Here is a 16,786-nt window from a genome sequence, read left to right on the forward strand (position 1 = left end):
TCACCGTGCAACGCAAATCCCGCAGCTTTTTAAACATATTCAAATCTCGATCGCCGTGTTCTTTCATTTCGCTATACGAAGAGTTAAATTTCATTTCAGAAATTGTTCTATTTTTAAACGAATTATTAGCGCGTCGAAGATTTGCGATACACAAAGAACTGGATAAAACGTTTGCCAGATATCTTAAGTAGTCGGGTGGATTTCCATGGCTGAGAGTGGCCAATAAAGTTGTTAAAGGGCGGGGGCGATCCCAGCTGATGATGGGTGAGATATCAACAGCTGATGCGCCAACCGCAATCAGCAAGCGACGACCTTCTCTCTATTAGTTTTGCCTTTTCCGCTTTAGTGAGCAGCACAGATGTAGAAAACAATTTAAGGACTTAATGTCTTATACGTCGAATAAAGGAGAAAGTTTATTTCGACTACGGATACCGATTCGGAGAAGGATGCTGATCCCGTAACTCCCGGAGGAGTTGGCAGCATTAAATTCAGTTCGTTAGATGGACGTCATCTGCTTCCAGTTAACAGATCTATCCCGTCTGTACAACCAAGTTTGAAATTTGAACTTTAACTTCAAAGCTGATTGGGACACCGCGCCAAATTCAAACGGAATACTCAAAGATTATAGTAGATTTAAAGTTAAAAACAGAGCCGCTCATTTGATTAATTTTCAATGGAAGCTTTCTAAAGCATAAGCGACGCTGCTGCGACTCTGTTGAGATTGGTTTATTGATTGATGATTCTATACGTATATAATACCCAGAGAGTTATTATTAATATTTTATAAGAGAAAAGATGACGAAGAAAAGCGCGTGGGTTTTTCTTAGAGGGGCGACGGCCGACTATATCGAACCGGACCCTTTTTTGACATCAAGGGCTTAGCTATTATTATGCTATCCCTTATTCAGCTGAAATTCAGACTAAGTATAAGAGTAGGCGTCGTCGTGTTTGTTTGATAACAACGCAGCTTTCCTCCCTGACGCGGTTCAACTAAATAGTGAAGAATGCACATTCAAAATCAATATCATCATTCTTCTGTATATTATCTTTTCTTTTGGGGGTGTTGCTGACGTTGAATGAATTATCAATTTTATTAGACGGAATGCGAGATGACGATTATTCCAGTTAAAATCTATTATAGAAGCTAAATTAGCTAATAATAATGTCATTGAACTTTTTTTTTTGTCTTTTCCTGTTATGGATATCGTTTTTAGTAAAGTTAGTATGTATGGTAATATTATTAATAACTATAATGATACATTAGTGAATTGAAACATTGAACGATCAAACCGAAATGTGGATTACACAGTTTTATTATATGGGATAGAGATAATGTTGGGGGACTTTGGCTTTTAGACTTTTTTGGTAAGAATTAAGGAGATTACATAATGTCCGGAATAGACGCCAATCATGTGATACATAATATAGGAAGAATATTTATGTAGAAATTAGTTCTAAAATAAAATAAAAAAAACAATGTAACAAAATAAATCAATCAAATAAAGACAACCTGTAGTACGTAGTAGTATGTCGGTTATATATTATTCAAACATGTGTTTTTATTTTATACCAAAGAATATTTTAAAAATTCATATTTCATCATTTGTTTCTTATTTTTCAAAGTGTTCTGGTTAAGATTTTTTTCTCTTTTTGACTATGTCCTGTAGATTTGTCTCGCTCGTTCATTTTTTTTCCGGTTGTTGGGGCTTTCGCATTGATGTAATTAAGTTCCTTCTGCAAGGGGTGCGGTTGGTGGAGGGTCTAGACGAAAATTCAAGATAATTTGCGTTTTCCTCAAGAATTTAAACAAAAACTCAAATAGAAGAAGAAGTAACGAATTCCAGCGAACTGAAAACTGATGTCGTTTGCGTGCCGTGATGTGAAAACGGGAAAAAAAAAGTTCAAACTCAAATTGATCCATTTGGGTTCAGTAAATTGCAGTTGATGAGAATCAGATTGGATTATGGACGACAGAGATGCTGCGGATTGGAAATTGGTGCGTACGGTGCTTGTGGATTTTGTTGTCAGTGTTGTTTGTTGTCCGTTCCCCGTGTGTAGTATATATTTGGTGGTGGCGTTTGGGTTGGAGAGAGGGGATGGGATGGGATTTGTTGGTTCACGTTCAAAGAGGTTGATGATGTTCCACCATTTGATTTTTAGCCCCATTTCTGGAAGAGTCCGGCCCGATGACAACGGCAATTGGATCCCCACAGGTTGCAGCGACAGGAGCTGCTGAAGCAGCAATCGTTCCTCCTGTGGTCGCAGCTGCCACCGCGTCGGATGCAAGATCGTCTGGAAACATAAATCAAAGGCGAACGTCTGAAAAAAGAAATAAATGTAAGAAAAAAAACGCAGAAAAATAGGAGGAGAATGAAAGAAAAAACTGAAAAAAAACAAACAAAAAAAACGAGAAACAGACCTATCAACCTATCGAAAAAACAGCACAGAAACAACCGAAAATAAATGAATGTAGGGACATTATATCTATATCCCTTTTTTTGTGGGTTCAAAAAAAAAGACAAAACACCTAGGCGACAGTATTCACCAGGGGGGAAACGCAGAGTGCTGCATGTCCCCGAGTCATATTTCTTATTAGCGCAAGTTCCGCTCACGCACACAAAACTACAAAAGACACTTTCCATCCATTTCCATAAAGTTCGCGTGGAAACGATACCACACACGTCACGGTTTCACTAGATGACCGCCGCTAGAAAAAGTGGTGGCATTTGGTTATTGATTGGTCACTTTCTTCCGTGGCATATGAGCACCTTTATATAGTCTACGTGTCTAACGATCCATCATATCAACTGTATAACGTGCGCATCGGTTTGCCCTTTTATCCGGAACGGAAATTGTTTCATTTGATGAATGTTATCGCTGGTAACTGTGTGCTACATAGGTGGTGCCGTTATTACAACTTATATATTGGGGAGGTGATCAACAAGACGTGAATTAATCTGATGAAGAAGAGAACAGCGACAGCTCGGCTTCCTTGACGTGCCTGTACGTATTTAGTTCCTATTATTATCCAAGCAGGAAAAGTTTGGCTAGAAAATTAACGACAAAGTCTCTCGACGGGGGTCCCTGAAGACGCCGTTGTAATTGGGTTCTCGCTCCATTACTTGACTGGGCCGAGCTTCAACGCCATATATTTCCATCATCTTTCACTATTCTACGTTCCCAGGTTAGTTCTCTCCCAATTGAAAACAGAGACCGCCATCTTCTCAAACTTGGAAATATCCCGGGGTTGTACGCCCCAAATCAAACACCCACACATCATATTTTGGTTGTATAACCTCTCGGTTGAAAAAGAATAAAGGTTTTTCATGCCACGCGTATAGGCTCGATTGAAGGGTTAAAAAAGGAATAAAAATAAGAGGGTAAAAAAAAAAATTAACTTAAAGAATTCAAAGCATAATATTAAACAATTCAAAATAATTATAAAGGGACTCACTTTTGGGCATTTTCCATCAGAGGCTCAGCGTTGTCGGTAAAGTAGTTCAATCCAGCAGATTGTTGTTCGTTAGTCATCTGATCTTCTGCAACTGTTAACAAGAAGATGCTCAAATTTAAGGAAAGGCTCCACTCACAGTTACACAAAAATTTGAAGCAAGGCACAAAAACCAATTAATTTTCTTAGAGAAGAGAAGCCTATATATCTAGCGTCTCATTAGGGGATATTGTATATCATTTCCGTCGTTTCCATTACTTCTTAGTTCGTCACAGCCTTCAGAGTGTCGGATAGCTCACCGGTTTTTTTTTCTTCTCCGGAGCTTCTAGTTATTAGAGACGTCGTGTCACGTAGACCTAACACTGGGGCTGAATACATACATTTTCCCTTTTTTTTCTTTTTTAGTAGGCAAATTAGCCTCATCATTCCATCGCCATGGGTTATTATGTCGCAGGACGTGTGGAGGTTCTTATTATGCGCTTCGATTGGGCGATCGATGACGCCATTCAGCCTCCGCTCTCTTTTCATACATTTGCAATCACAAACAGCCAGGAGGACCGCACAGTTAAAAAAGAGCCATAAAAAGTTTTATAAACTGTACGCCATACTATAGATGATTGATATTGGATTTTGTCTGAATAAGGGAATGAAAACAAAAGTTCTACCAAGAAAATGCGATGGAAACGACATTCTATGGAGCCCCGAGTTAGTTGTTCATCCAGGCAGAACTCGATTGATCCGTTCTCACATCAGTGGCGCGCCGTCTGCCCAATTCACAAAGTTGAATGAAATCTAGTCAATTATTCGTTGGACGAATTCGAATTTCCAATCGAGTGCAGCTCTACCTGCTGGAAATGTCGAAGGTGAAATTGATGTATAATGTACAAGCAGTCGACCGCGGGAGGGGGAAAGTGACGGAAGAATAAAGAATTTGGCCGAAAAGGAAAGAAAAAGAACCAACCAACATCTATACAGGATTACGCGGCCATGTTTGGTCTACTAACTTAATACGGCAGCTCGAATCAATTCAAATGCTTTATTACAGTGTGGCTGCACCATCTATAAAGCGTGGGATCTTATTCGTGAAAAATATGGGCAATTCACAAGAGTTGCTCTCCTTTGTCCCTCATTTTCAAATTGAACGGGCAGCAGCTGTTCGAACTGGGACGGAGAAGATTTCAGCGTCAAAAGGCGCCAAATAACTTTTTTCCAGACTCAATTTACAATCACGGGAAAAGGAAACAAAGGGAAAGAAGACTGTTGCCCAGCTGGAGGGGAAGGAGACGGTTAGCAACAGGAACCATATGGCCCGTCCGCGTGCCGATTGAACGCGTGAGTGCTAAAACAAAAAAAGTGTCAACAGCAGAAGGACGAGAGCAGCGGATGGGAAAAGAATGAATGTAGTTTACCCCTTTTGTTTTCTTTATTAAAAAGACGAGTCCTCCATGTCGTTTTAGGGAAACAAAGTCGTTAATTTCAGCCTCGGTAAGTCACCGGGCGACTGGAAGACCCTTCAATGAATAAATGGCTCTACCCTTCGCTGGGCTGTGCGACAGGAAACCCCATACCAACTCATTCGCTTCTAATGGCCGAAGGAAAACTTTAAGCTTCATCACGCCATCCGCCTTTGAGCTATTTACCTCCGGAAACTACAAACCAAAAATAACGTTCAAAAGCGCTTGTTGTTATTTTTGTTTTGTTTTTTAAAACATGAAAGTGTCACTGACAAAAGAAAAAGTAATCAACTGTGAGCTGCCTCCGTGTATCTCGAGCCCGCATACACCTTTATGTCATTTGCATATAGAAGAGACTCGACGACGTCAGAACTCTCGGGAGCACCGAAATGAGTCGTTTGATGGCTATACGTATTGCCTCTTAGCGAGTTAATAGCCTCAGGAGGAAGCGAAGGCTGGAATGAGGAAAAAAGACAACAAGTCGAAAATTAAAGAGTTGCCATGGACACCAAGTAGTGCCGAAAGCGCCAGTTTGATGGATGAAACAAGTCTAGTAACGACATCAAATATGTGCTGCTCATACAAAAGATATCTAATATTGGAATAAAAAAAAGGCCAAATTGCAATCCTGAAAAAAGTAAAAATAGTAAGAGCGATCCAGCCGTCGATGGCTGTTTAAGATTTCTGGGATAAAATTAATAAATAATAAAGATCGATAGATAATGTCATCAAGAGAGTGTACCATGAGCAAACTTGACTCTTAGGCGTTCATCTCCCCGGTCGGCGATTGGCAAACATGGGGAGTGTATAGTGGAACCGAGTCAACCGACCTGTTAACGGCAGCGGATGTTGAAAGGAGCCGTCAACTTTTTCTCCTGGTTCGTTCCACTTCTCCGTTGAAGAGGAATCGATTGAAGACAAAAACTCAATTGTCGAGTAGGATCGAGCGTTTAAATAAGTAGAAAAAAAATAATAGGTTTCCATCCAAAAGCCTAATCGAAGAATTTCATTTGGAATGAAGAGGACTAGACCTGAAGCATCTGATTCCCCATATCCAATCTAAACCCACTCTGCGCGGTTATATTTATACCGTCAGTCGATAATGTAATCTAGAGAGAATTGGCGATGGAATAAGTGAAAAGGTTATCATATCGATTTCGATCGTGCTGGAGAGAAAGGAGTAGACCAAAAAAAGGATAGCTACATAGTAAATAAGGAGCTTAACGGGTTGCCTTGGCAGCAAAGGTCAAACGTGACGGGAAATGACTAAAGTCGACCATCTAGCGGTAGTATCACTTTCCCAATCCCGAAGATTGTCGACTAATGCACGAGACAATTCAGAAATAGAAAGTGACAGATTTTCTTCCTCTCGCTATAGACTCGTTGGACAATTATTCAAATAGTATGGGAGTTGGCCGACATCATCATCATTTTTTCCGTGTGCCAAGGAATCAAGTTGGGCAGGGCCTGCTGTCTAACCGGATGATGCGTGTTTGATTGTCAAAGGGGCTGGACTATTATATAATATTCTTTTATTACGATCTTGACAGACAGTTTTTACGGAATTTTGAAATCTCATACTTGTCGTGACAGCAAGTGTTGACAGTTGCCAGAGGCATTGGCCAAAAGAAAAAACTGTGCGAATCTAAGAAAACTGAGTTGTCAAGTGAAGTGAGACAGGGACTTTGGCGACCTTTTGAAAGGACGTGCAACTCCGTCGTCGGTCGTGATGAAGAAAAGAAGAGAAAGTGCTCCCGGCCGTCGTCGTCCTTGGTAGGCAATAAATAAAGCTCGCATTATACAGCCCAAGTGCCATAGGCCACAAAAAGAATGTGAACAGCGTCAGTTGTCAGACGTCATTTGTTTTCTCCCGTAAACTTTTGCCCGCGCTGAAACGGCACTGCACTCGAACGAGTTATTGCCAACGCCTTTATTCTCTTTTCTGTCTGTTCTCCCACTTTTTGAAACGAATATCACCCAGCCGTGTTTCAGTGAGTAGAAATGAAACATTCATTTCAGAAACAAACAAAAAACAAAAGAACAATAAGTAGCACCTACGTTCCGCCGAGCGTGAAAGGAAACAAATTTTCACACTGCGCCAAAAAGTGCCTTGACGTGTGAATTGCAGATTTATGCCATCCATATACTATACTATCGAAATAAACAAAAGAAAATTTGTTGTCGTGTTTTCCCTATTAGACCTGTTTTCTTTTCAACAGTTTTATTCCGCGTTCTTATTTCAGAGGAGTTCGTCATCCATTGAATGCCATCCGATCTGTCAAGGAGAGGTCGGGTAACACATAGCAACGGCCAGGAGTTGCGTGAATTCGACAGCTCCTTTGAAGAACCTTGGAGCGTGCAAATATTAGAGTTTGACTAGGTGAACCTAAATTTACACAGCGTCCCTTTTAGGGGATGTGGCCAATGTAAAATTTTATTTTATTTTATTCTTTTACGTCGCTAGTAAATCACATGTACGAGTTGTGATTACTGCTGGGGTACGAAGATGACAGCCCACCCCGACCAACAGTTTGCTTCCAAACTTTTGGGTACTATTACAATTGTTACGTGGCTAGAAATTTTACAAGCGCAGGATAAAAATGTTCGCTGGGCGGCACGGTTGGTCGACTTTAACAGATAGGAATTTTATTGGCTTTAGCGGACGTCACGACGACGCCGTTATCTGTATTCTGTCCGGATTCGCACAAGTTCCACTTTGTTATGTTACACGCAAACTTTTTTTTTAGGGGGGAGGGAGTTGGGAAGAATCGGAACGCAGAGCAACAGGCAATGGAAATTGTCGGCGTGTTTCAAACAGGCTCAGACGAAGTGAAGCGAACCTGGCAATTGGTTGGAGTGTTTCAATCCTTGAAAAGTTCACCAAGTTTTCGACTCGGAAGAAGAATGGAAGGAAAAAGGATTCAGCGGCAAGCAAAGTAAATCTAATCTAACTGACACTATGGAGTGGAACCAAGTGTTGGAAAGAGATATCGATCGGATGGGAGAGCGACCAGATGAGATAGGAACAGAGACACTGCCAAAGGACCCTTCTGTGTTCTATGCGCGTGTAGGGGCATTCTTCACAGAGTTACAAGCACTGCAAGTGTCGGGGCAGAAGCGCAACATTCAACCCACGCTATATCGAAACATCAGTTAACTCGGCTCTACCCCATCCAAGCAGACGTTATAAGTAAAGCCCACCCATCTCTTCCTATATTGTGATCACCAAGAGGATTTGCCCAGTGGGTTGGTTTTTGGACGTGAAAAAAGGAACCTAGATCACTTTCACGCTCCATTGTTATTGTATATATATCCCGGAGGGTCTTTTCTCTCTCACACTCGGCAAAAGAAAAAAGAGGAAATGTAATGGCGTTTTATTTACCTTCGTCAAAGTAATGCGGATCGAGACTGAGGACGGCCTGGCTCAAGACGAGGACCGCGAAGAGGACCACCACCACTTTGGAAACCATGTTTGAACGACGTCCGTGGTATTTCTGAAGTAATGTGGAAGACTGCGCCGATACAAAGAACCTAAATCAGAATTTCTCCTCGAAAATAATTGAAATTTCAGAATTTTATTTTATTTTTTTACCTGATGACGGCAATCCCTCGATCAAACTGGTCACGAAATTGAACGAAATTGAAACGACGATCAAAAAAATAAAATTCAGTGACAAACAAGACTACGTTTGATATGTCGACGATGAGTTGATTTGTCTACTAGAGAGACCAACTGGAATTGGAAGGAAAAAACAACCCGAAATGATTTGCTGCGGAATAATAAAGCGACGGAGGGAGCTGGCGACGACGAAGACCTTATCGACGAGTCGTGCAATGATGTGAAGAGCGGGTGCGGCTGGCCTGGTGTATTTATCGGCCTTCAACCCGCGCAAAAACCCAGGACGAGGGGGCAAAAGCAATATCGTTCCCAGCCTGTAGACGACATACGCAAGAGTCAGAAGTTATCTGCGCTTGCTCGTGACCCCCCCTCCCCTCTACCAGCCGCTGATGCGCACAACGCTCTCTCTATTAAATGGGATTCTGGTCAAAGTCAATCCCGCGACTCACCACTCGCCTCTCCATGTGAATGCGACGCAAACTATTTTTTTCAATTAGAAACAGACACGAAAAAAGTTTGAACTTTTCCCGACGACGGTCGAAAAAAGTTGTCATTCCATCTTCTTTCTTTGAAAGAGCTTTACGTCTTTTTGTTGCTTTCGAATGGTGTTTGGCATCATTATTATTATTATCATCATCATCATCGATCAAGGCATAGCTGAGATCTACACCCCACTGCCGGAATAAGTTAGGCCTATGTACAGATAAAGATGGGCTTTCAAATGAGACGCGTAGAGCGACGATTGCAATAGAGCTGGGAGACTATGAAGCTAAACCCACACAGTATAACCCTTTCTGCGTCGTTCGTGATTGTGCTGTTGGCCGCTAATCAATCGGTCCAGAGAAGAAAAGGACGGAACCCTCTAGCTTCTTTCAGACTCCCAATCAGAGAGAAACACACACACACAGAAAACTCGGTAGGTTTTCTCTCTGTTTAATCCGTGACGCTCTTCCTTCAATCATAAAGAAAAAGGGTCGAGAAAGATTTAAAAAATAAAAAATGGTTTGCCCAAGTCGATGAACCGAGAGCGAACTAATAGCTGTCGAGACATTTTTCAGCTTATACGTTGCCGGTAAACTTAAATGAATGACCCGTTTTCCTGACGCAAATCCCACCTTCGGAAAATGAATAAATCGTCGATATAAATCGTCTGACAAATCGCTACTGTACTACTATCCGCAGATGAAGAGAGAAATAAATAAAAAGCCATACACATTTATAAGAATGCAAGTGGGTGGTCGAAGAATGAGGGAAGCCAACCAATCGATAAAAGCGAACGTCTTTTGAAACTTGATGTCAACATCGCTCCCCTCGTGAAAACCCGCGTGCACTTGGTCGCTTTTGTACGCCCACGTCCAGCACAACCCAAAAATAAATAAGAATTCTAGGGCAAAAATACTTGACCAACAATGCCGAGATATAGCAATATGGTGGGAAGTCTCAAGGGCCACTAGGGCAGAATGTTATTTAAATTGCCATAAAGATACAAGAATTAAACTGAAACATGAAAACGCCATCATCGTTTCGTGTGCTGCACAAATAAAATTGTCTCATTTCACACGTTTGACATTGATTTACGATAGTTGATTCACGACGCTTGAAATGAGCAATCGTCATGAATTGGACTTCGATCGATGGCCAACTCATTAGGACAGTTGTATCCTTTAAGGGAAATTTAAAAAAAAAAATCCTTTCGATTATGGAGTCACCCAATTTCAACAAAATAGCTTGCAGTAGTCTACACATTGTCTTATTCCAACTTGGTAAAATATACTAAACATTGAAGACTTACTTGATTTTGGGTGCACCAGGAAGATGACAATCAGGGAAGTTTGGTTGAAAACGTTCACATGACTTGAATTCTGGTTTATTAACAAATTTCAATGGTAAGTTCACTAAATATTTAGCAAAGAAAAAGAAGAACTTACATGTAATATCATCAAGTTAAATTTTGACTCTGTAGCCTCATTCCCTGATATGTGACGATGCACATTTGCACATCAGACTTTTCCCACAGATGTAGACCATTTCAGCCACTTCATTTCCCATCCTAATCACTATTTGAACACCTATCACAATGGATTTTAGATCAATATCGATTCTTATTGTGCCTCATAGTTGGAAATTTCAAAACAAAAGAACTTGAACACCTACACACACACTACAGAACAGACTAGGTACTTGCCCCAATCAATTGCAGCCAGTTTATCAACTATCAAATCAGCAAGTACATTTTATCAAGTACGCATAACTTTTTTAATAAATCACCTGTAAATTTAATCATTCTTCAAAAGAAAGACAGGCTCCTCATCTTCTATTCACTTGCACCTGTTTCGTACTTGGTAAAACGTGACTTCTATATACTACGCCTACAACGAAAAGTGCTGCGCACAAAAGAAAAAGTTTGCCAAGTTTTTGTTTGGTGCGACGTACCTTTTTTTTTTTAAATTTATGGAAGCCAAATTGCCATTTTCATTTTTAATGGCTTTTAAGTTTGCTGATTCCTAAATCCCTCCCTTCCTAACCGCAAAATGTTTTCTTATTATTTAGAATGACTCTTATTAATATCTGTAATCGACGTCACAGGTTGGAAAAATCGTTGCAGTTCTCCGAGAAAAGAGAACCATGTCATGTCGATGTAGAACGACGCTGACGCAAGACATGCGAAATGAAAAGGAGTAAGATTAATGCGTAATGCGATGGGCTGTTTAGCTTATATTGAGCAATGAATATGGGCGATAAAGAGTCTTAAACGAATGTTGCAATAACTATGACGGCAACATGGATGCCGACGATAAAGGTCATCTCAATGTGCTGCGTTCATCGGGTCTGTTCGTGACTTGCAGAAAACTCTATATGACAGATGTAGCCATAGAAACTTGACGTAAGGAAGTTGGGGACTCCAAGTTTTCCTTCTAATAAATAAAGAAAATACAAGAAAACATATAAGTTCCCAATACAACCAATAAGAAGCTCATCTGACATAATTGAGAACGGCTAATAACTGGCCCCACGACCAAGTTTCTAATTCCCTTTAATAATTAACGGAACCAATAATAACATACTGAATAACAAATCAATTTTGGGGTTTTGACATTTTGCGTTTATACGGAAAATTTGCATTCCTAAAAAAAAAATAATTAATTGCAGTAAGAGTTCACCGCTCTTGGTTCCTATACAAATCTGCGGTAGCCCTAATAACTTCATTACTGGCCACGTGGAATCCCGGTGAATGTCGAGAGTTCTTTTATGATGGTAACTCTCGTCACGTTGAATTGCACTACTAATTGTCGATTCACTGCATTCATCATCAGCCACACGTTGACAAGAAGCGCGTGCAACTCCATCAACTTTACGTAAGTCTAAGCTCCGCATTGAAAGATCCTAACGAGGACTAGAGAAAATGATAAATTAATTCTCCTTGAATCAGAGCCACCGTTCAAATGAAGTACACAGAATGCTCATTGTGACTGCATTGAAGAAAGGAAAAAAAATAAATAAATAACGGATCCATTTTTCTACCGGGGACATGTTGATGACGGCCGCCACCCACTCTTGGGAATTCCGTTTGAAAAACAAGCTGTCAAACGGTGCGTGGTATAGATAAATATAGGCTAAAAGTGCTGACCCACTCGAGTCCCGTGTCAATTCCAGTTGGCATATAGCAGAAAAATGATGTCCTCCAAAAGCATATATCGAATTTGCAACTCGAATATCATAGTGCATCTCCATTTTATTGTGCCGTGGCCTTTGCCGATTCCCGATCCGGCAGGATCCCGTTCAATATTGCATTATGGCTGCTGGGGAAGGAAGCTGATAGGAAACACGATCCATCTGGATATGAGAGGCTGGCCCATTTGTTGCTGATTCAAAGGGAATTATGCATCCGCTTGGTGGAAACATTATTCAAGTTCTATTGTCCTCGATTCATTACGGACCGCTCATATCCGTATAGTACGTACCGTAGTTAGTTTTGTGTCACTCTGTCCAAGTCAAATTCCAGCTCGGAAGAGCTCATTAACCAACTGCTGAACTTTCATTTCCATTGAAACGTGTACGTGTCTGATGGATTGACCTACCATGGTGGCCGTACCAGCAGCACCAGGAATATATAACGCTGCCCTATGCACTCGTTTCCAGTTGGTTTTGTCATATTTTCCGTCGTCGAAGTGAAGGATATATAAGGGACTCTCTCTACTACGTCGTCGTCGTCGAAGAAGTATAGTCGCCGAAATCTTTGCTGGCAAGTGCACTATGCGCTAGACACACAAAAGGCTATTATATGTCGAAGGGGAAAATCTCGAAGGCCATCGGGTCTTCAGACGCCTATGGGTCACGTGCATTTACAAATAAGGATTGACGACCCAAGAGTGATCTTGCGCGGAGCGGCGCTTTTAAAAGCGGATTTGCGCGGTCGAAAATAAAAAAAAAAAAGAGCTGGAGAGAGATTTTCGGCCCCTTTTTTTTCTGTTTTGGCAAGTATATAAAACCACTTGAGTGGTTCTTTTTAAGGAACGGCCTCCCGTCTTTGGCCCCCCCCCCCCCTGAAAATGTATCAGGATCATGTGAAGGGGCGGCTTCAACAGATGCAACTATCTATTCTTCCCTTATGGCTCACTGTTTATATCAAACGGGATCCAGTTAGGAGAAATGTAATAACAAATATACAGCTCGACCTTCTCCGCTTTTATACTGCATTATAGTAGAATCTAATGGGCTTAAAACACTCTTTTGAATTTGGCCCAACCCTCCCCCCTTGCTACCACTCGGTTGACGACGAGAGCCTCTGTTTGACTTTGCCCTGCCGGATGCCCAGCAACAGTCCGAGACGTGTACACACACACACCACCACGGGAGACAGTGGCATCACGACCAACTCTTGAGGAGAGAGACGATATCGATTGGCTTGTCGTCCTGCTGTGTGGTGGTGGGCTCTGTGTGTGTGTCTGTGTGTTGTACAGAATAAAAGAGAGCGGATTATTTTATTACAAGTCTCCCGCCATAAATAAAGCATACGGCTGCTGAGGGCTCGTAATATTAACACTCCCGCGGGAAAAGTATATAGCCGCCGACCTTTTTTAATATAGCCAGCTATATAATACGTCTACATTCGTTTAGTATTTTATCAAAATACGCGTATTGCAATCACGCACGCGATGCAGCAACATCTGACGTTGTGTATGTATCCATCTCGCCAGCCTAATAAATTATATAAGTAGGGCTACAACTTTTTTGGCGAATTATTTTTTTTTTCACCCGCCAAAATCAAATTAAAAAATTCCTTTGGGTTTCCCCCTCCACCAAAAACAGCATTTTAGTTGTGATTTATGACAAAAAAAAAAAGATTAATTTTCCAAATATAGAATTATATTAAATGACGGATTTTCAACCGACCCGCAAAGTAGATTCGTGACGACGTCTAACCCATAACCGCGTACGTAAAGCTATATTGTTAATATTCTTCGGTAGACACACAAAGACGTTATTCCTCTTTTTTTATTTATCGGTCGATTTATATCTGGTTCCGCTCTCTCTCTCCGTACATGATGTAGAGACCCTCTGGTACTCTTTGAAGAGCGAAGACATGTGTGCATTTCGTTGACGTCTAGACGTAGCAGCTTCTTCTTTTTCTTCTTTTTAGTCTAGAATGATGACAGACCCCTCGGTTCGATCTCCGATGGCTATTGTAATCGAAAATGCAGTCGACCGAGCTCGTCGCAGCAGAGCTAGACGACGGCACGATGACAATCAATTCCGTTCAAAGAACAGAATAGAAGAGAGAGAACATGTTCTCGGTGCGGATAGATATACTACCGTATTATACGTATTTACTCTAAATGTATATACTTACGTCTGCCATACAACTACTGCGCATTACATACAGACGGACGTCGACGAGTATAAATAACAGATATTCTATTTGGATGCGGTATGGGATGTGTTCTAACAAGACAAAGACCCACGGCAAATGGAATCCAATCCGCATCTAATGCGTCGAAATACAACAGCCATATAGCAAGGAATATAGTGTAGATGCTACCACGTTTCTGCACTGTGCACACACAGCAGACTTATTGCACCAAAATTCAATTTGCTTTCTGCGGGCTGCGTATTTGGAGAGATGCAGGAATGGGCCCTGCTTCTATTCCACACTTTCCGAGTCGATTTCTATATATGTGCCGGATCGACGTCATCACTTGGACCCAATAGGCAGCTGCATACACGTGCGAATGATGCGCAGATAGTGGTTAGATATGAACAGAATAATAGTCGAAATATGAAAGTTATAGAGAAAGTAGTATTACATCAAAAGACGTAAGAAATTTAATAATACTGTGATGCGAGACACATGTTTTGCGGTCTTCTGGTGCTATATATCTCCAGCCGAATAATATCCTTCTCGCTAGGCGGGAGATGTAACTTGTGTAGAATATTTCAATAACATTTTATACTGCAGGCGGCAGCTGACTGTTGTATTGTATGAAGACGCCCATTATTTCATTACGTAAGACCTACACTTGTGCATTCTTGTTAGGAGAGGCTTGGGACGATGTGGGCGGTTTTAGAATGTACGAGTCATTATAATGAATACGAGAGACTCGATCTATTGAAGTGTGCCACTCACGGTCCCTCCCGACTGTTGGACAACAAGCTGACTCTCTCTCTCCTATATTTCGAATTATCTATTATAAAGTTGCGAGAATATTTATATAAACGTAAGCATATCTATTTCCATCTCTTGGTCTTCTGCCTCCGCCCGTATTGCCGTCAGAATTATCAAATTGATCCTACTTTCCTTTACATTGTGCCTGGTTGTCCAACAACATCATACATTTCTGAACCATATGTCTAGCCGAGCGACAGGGCTGAGTAGATTTGCAATATTTAGTAGTGTAATATAGTAGGAATAAGCTATCTGTAGAGCAAAAAAAAAAAAAAAATAAAAATAAAGCTTAAATTGTTAATAATGGTTGATGTCACTGTGAGATATTGTATCCTTAATCCGTCTACACAATAATATAAGACTAGCGGCTGTGTACACCGGACCGTTTATATTTAGCCATTACGTAGAAAATAAGCCGGGATAATAATCGCAGTAGTAGTTTCTTATCCATCACGAGACCTTCTTATATATTTTTTGGGGTCAAAAGGGAAATAATGGATTGCGTTTCATCAAGAATGATTGAGCTCTTTGCCCTTTAGTCAAACGAAAGCTGCAACTGCGCCACATAGGACGAGAAAGCGCATGTGTAATACAAATAACTATAAAAACGCTGCTGTCTAATTCCATCTTCTATTTCGGTGTCACAAATCAAATCCGTGCTACTAAATGATTGATTTCATTTATTTTAAAATACATGGATGCTGGAATGATGATGTCTTTAGCAAATGGTGTTATAATGCGGAAATCAGAAGGCCATCGGATAGTCTTTTATAGACCTGTTGCTATGGAATGCAATGTCGACATATCAAATAAAGACTCACCCAGTTGGAAAAAAAAAATAGTAAAAAGAAAAGTAGTATTCATCACTATTGCCAGGCGAATCTAGCGCTCCTGGCTCGCTACCAATGTTGTTATTATATTTGGCTTTTTTCAGGGTGCTATTCGTTTCTCTCTTTTGTCCCGCTGTTGCTGTGCCAAAAGAAGATAGTAATACATACATAACCGAGTTTTCCCCCTGTTAGAGATGAAAACTAAAAAGAAAATTGTTGGCTTCAGCTCAACAGTCCCGGGAGTTTATAGTTTCGTAAGAAATCATTTGAAAAAGAGATTCAACAATAGAATTTCCATTTTCTCTATTGTCTTTCATAATTTCTCTTCATCAAGAAAGGCAGAGCCAAGAGACTATAGGAGGACAATTTCAATCAGTATCTTAGGAACCCACCCACCCACGTGTTTCCATTCAGCGGCAGTATCACTGGCTGGCCCAATCCTTTTTGAATTACTACATCAGTCCTCCAAGGATTTCCTTCTCGGAAGCATCTCGCCCTGAAATCTTTTGGTTTCCATGTGTGTGCCTTTCTGGCTATAATTTTCATTTAAATTGCCCGCCCATACATCCCAATAGAAGGGCCAGGCGTCTACTTAGTATGTGTAATCACGTACTGGTGGGAGTCTATAACAAGGCCGACGACTCTGGCCGCATAGACAACCCATACAAGACTATTAGGCAACATATAGAGAGTTCTTCTTCTTCCAATATCCCCCAGGCCTTTGCCCCCGGGGAGATTTCAAATGAAAATCGAAACGCAACTCCTTTT

At 40.9% G+C, this 16,786-nt stretch overlaps 2 protein-coding genes and 1 long non-coding RNA gene across 5 annotated transcripts in view; all 3 read right to left on the reverse strand.

The window, feature by feature from the left end:
- Nucleotides 1–16,786, reverse strand: part of LOC124332025 (structural maintenance of chromosomes protein 2-like) — a 324,380-nt gene that overhangs the window by 136,491 nt on the left and 171,103 nt on the right. The window lies entirely within an intron of this gene.
- The window catches only part of LOC124337859, a 639,313-nt gene that overhangs the window by 29,150 nt on the left and 593,377 nt on the right, over nt 1–16,786 (reverse strand). The gene's annotated exons all lie outside the window — the stretch shown is intronic.
- Nucleotides 1,296–8,843, reverse strand: LOC124337314 (U8-agatoxin-Ao1a-like). 3 transcript variants are annotated; one of them, XM_046791429.1, is made up of 5 exons: nt 8,593–8,843; nt 8,498–8,523; nt 8,288–8,417; nt 3,455–3,545; nt 1,296–2,319 (listed from the first exon to the last, which is right to left on the reverse strand). In XM_046791429.1, exons 3-5 carry the CDS (start codon nt 8,373–8,375, stop codon nt 2,157–2,159), a joined length of 342 nt encoding a protein of 113 aa, XP_046647385.1. In that variant the 5' UTR covers nt 8,376–8,417; nt 8,498–8,523; nt 8,593–8,843; the 3' UTR covers nt 1,296–2,156. The 3 variants fall into 3 exon arrangements, with proteins under 3 accessions (XP_046647385.1, XP_046647380.1, XP_046647393.1); XM_046791424.1 differs by having other exon boundaries at nt 8,498–8,836; XM_046791437.1 differs by having other exon boundaries at nt 1,296–2,292; nt 8,498–8,821.

The sequence above is a fragment of the Daphnia pulicaria genome, chromosome 1 (assembly GCF_021234035.1).
Source record: "Daphnia pulicaria isolate SC F1-1A chromosome 1, SC_F0-13Bv2, whole genome shotgun sequence".
NCBI lineage: Eukaryota > Metazoa > Arthropoda > Branchiopoda > Diplostraca > Daphniidae > Daphnia > Daphnia pulicaria.

What these genes read in the sequence shown, in the direction of transcription:
- LOC124337314 (XM_046791429.1), bottom strand. Translation starts at nt 8,375, where the DNA reads ATGGTTTCCAAAGTGGTGGTGGTCCTCTTCGCGGTCCTCGTCTTGAGC. An exon ending in TCCGCATTACTTTGACGAAG is followed by an intron (nt 3,546 to 8,287) that starts GTAAATAAAACG and finishes TCTTGTTAACAG; the next exon opens with TTGCAGAAGATCAGATGACT. An exon ending in CTGATGGAAAATGCCCAAAA is followed by an intron (nt 2,320 to 3,454) that starts GTGAGTCCCTTT and finishes TTCTTTTTTCAG; the next exon opens with ACGTTCGCCTTTGATTTATG.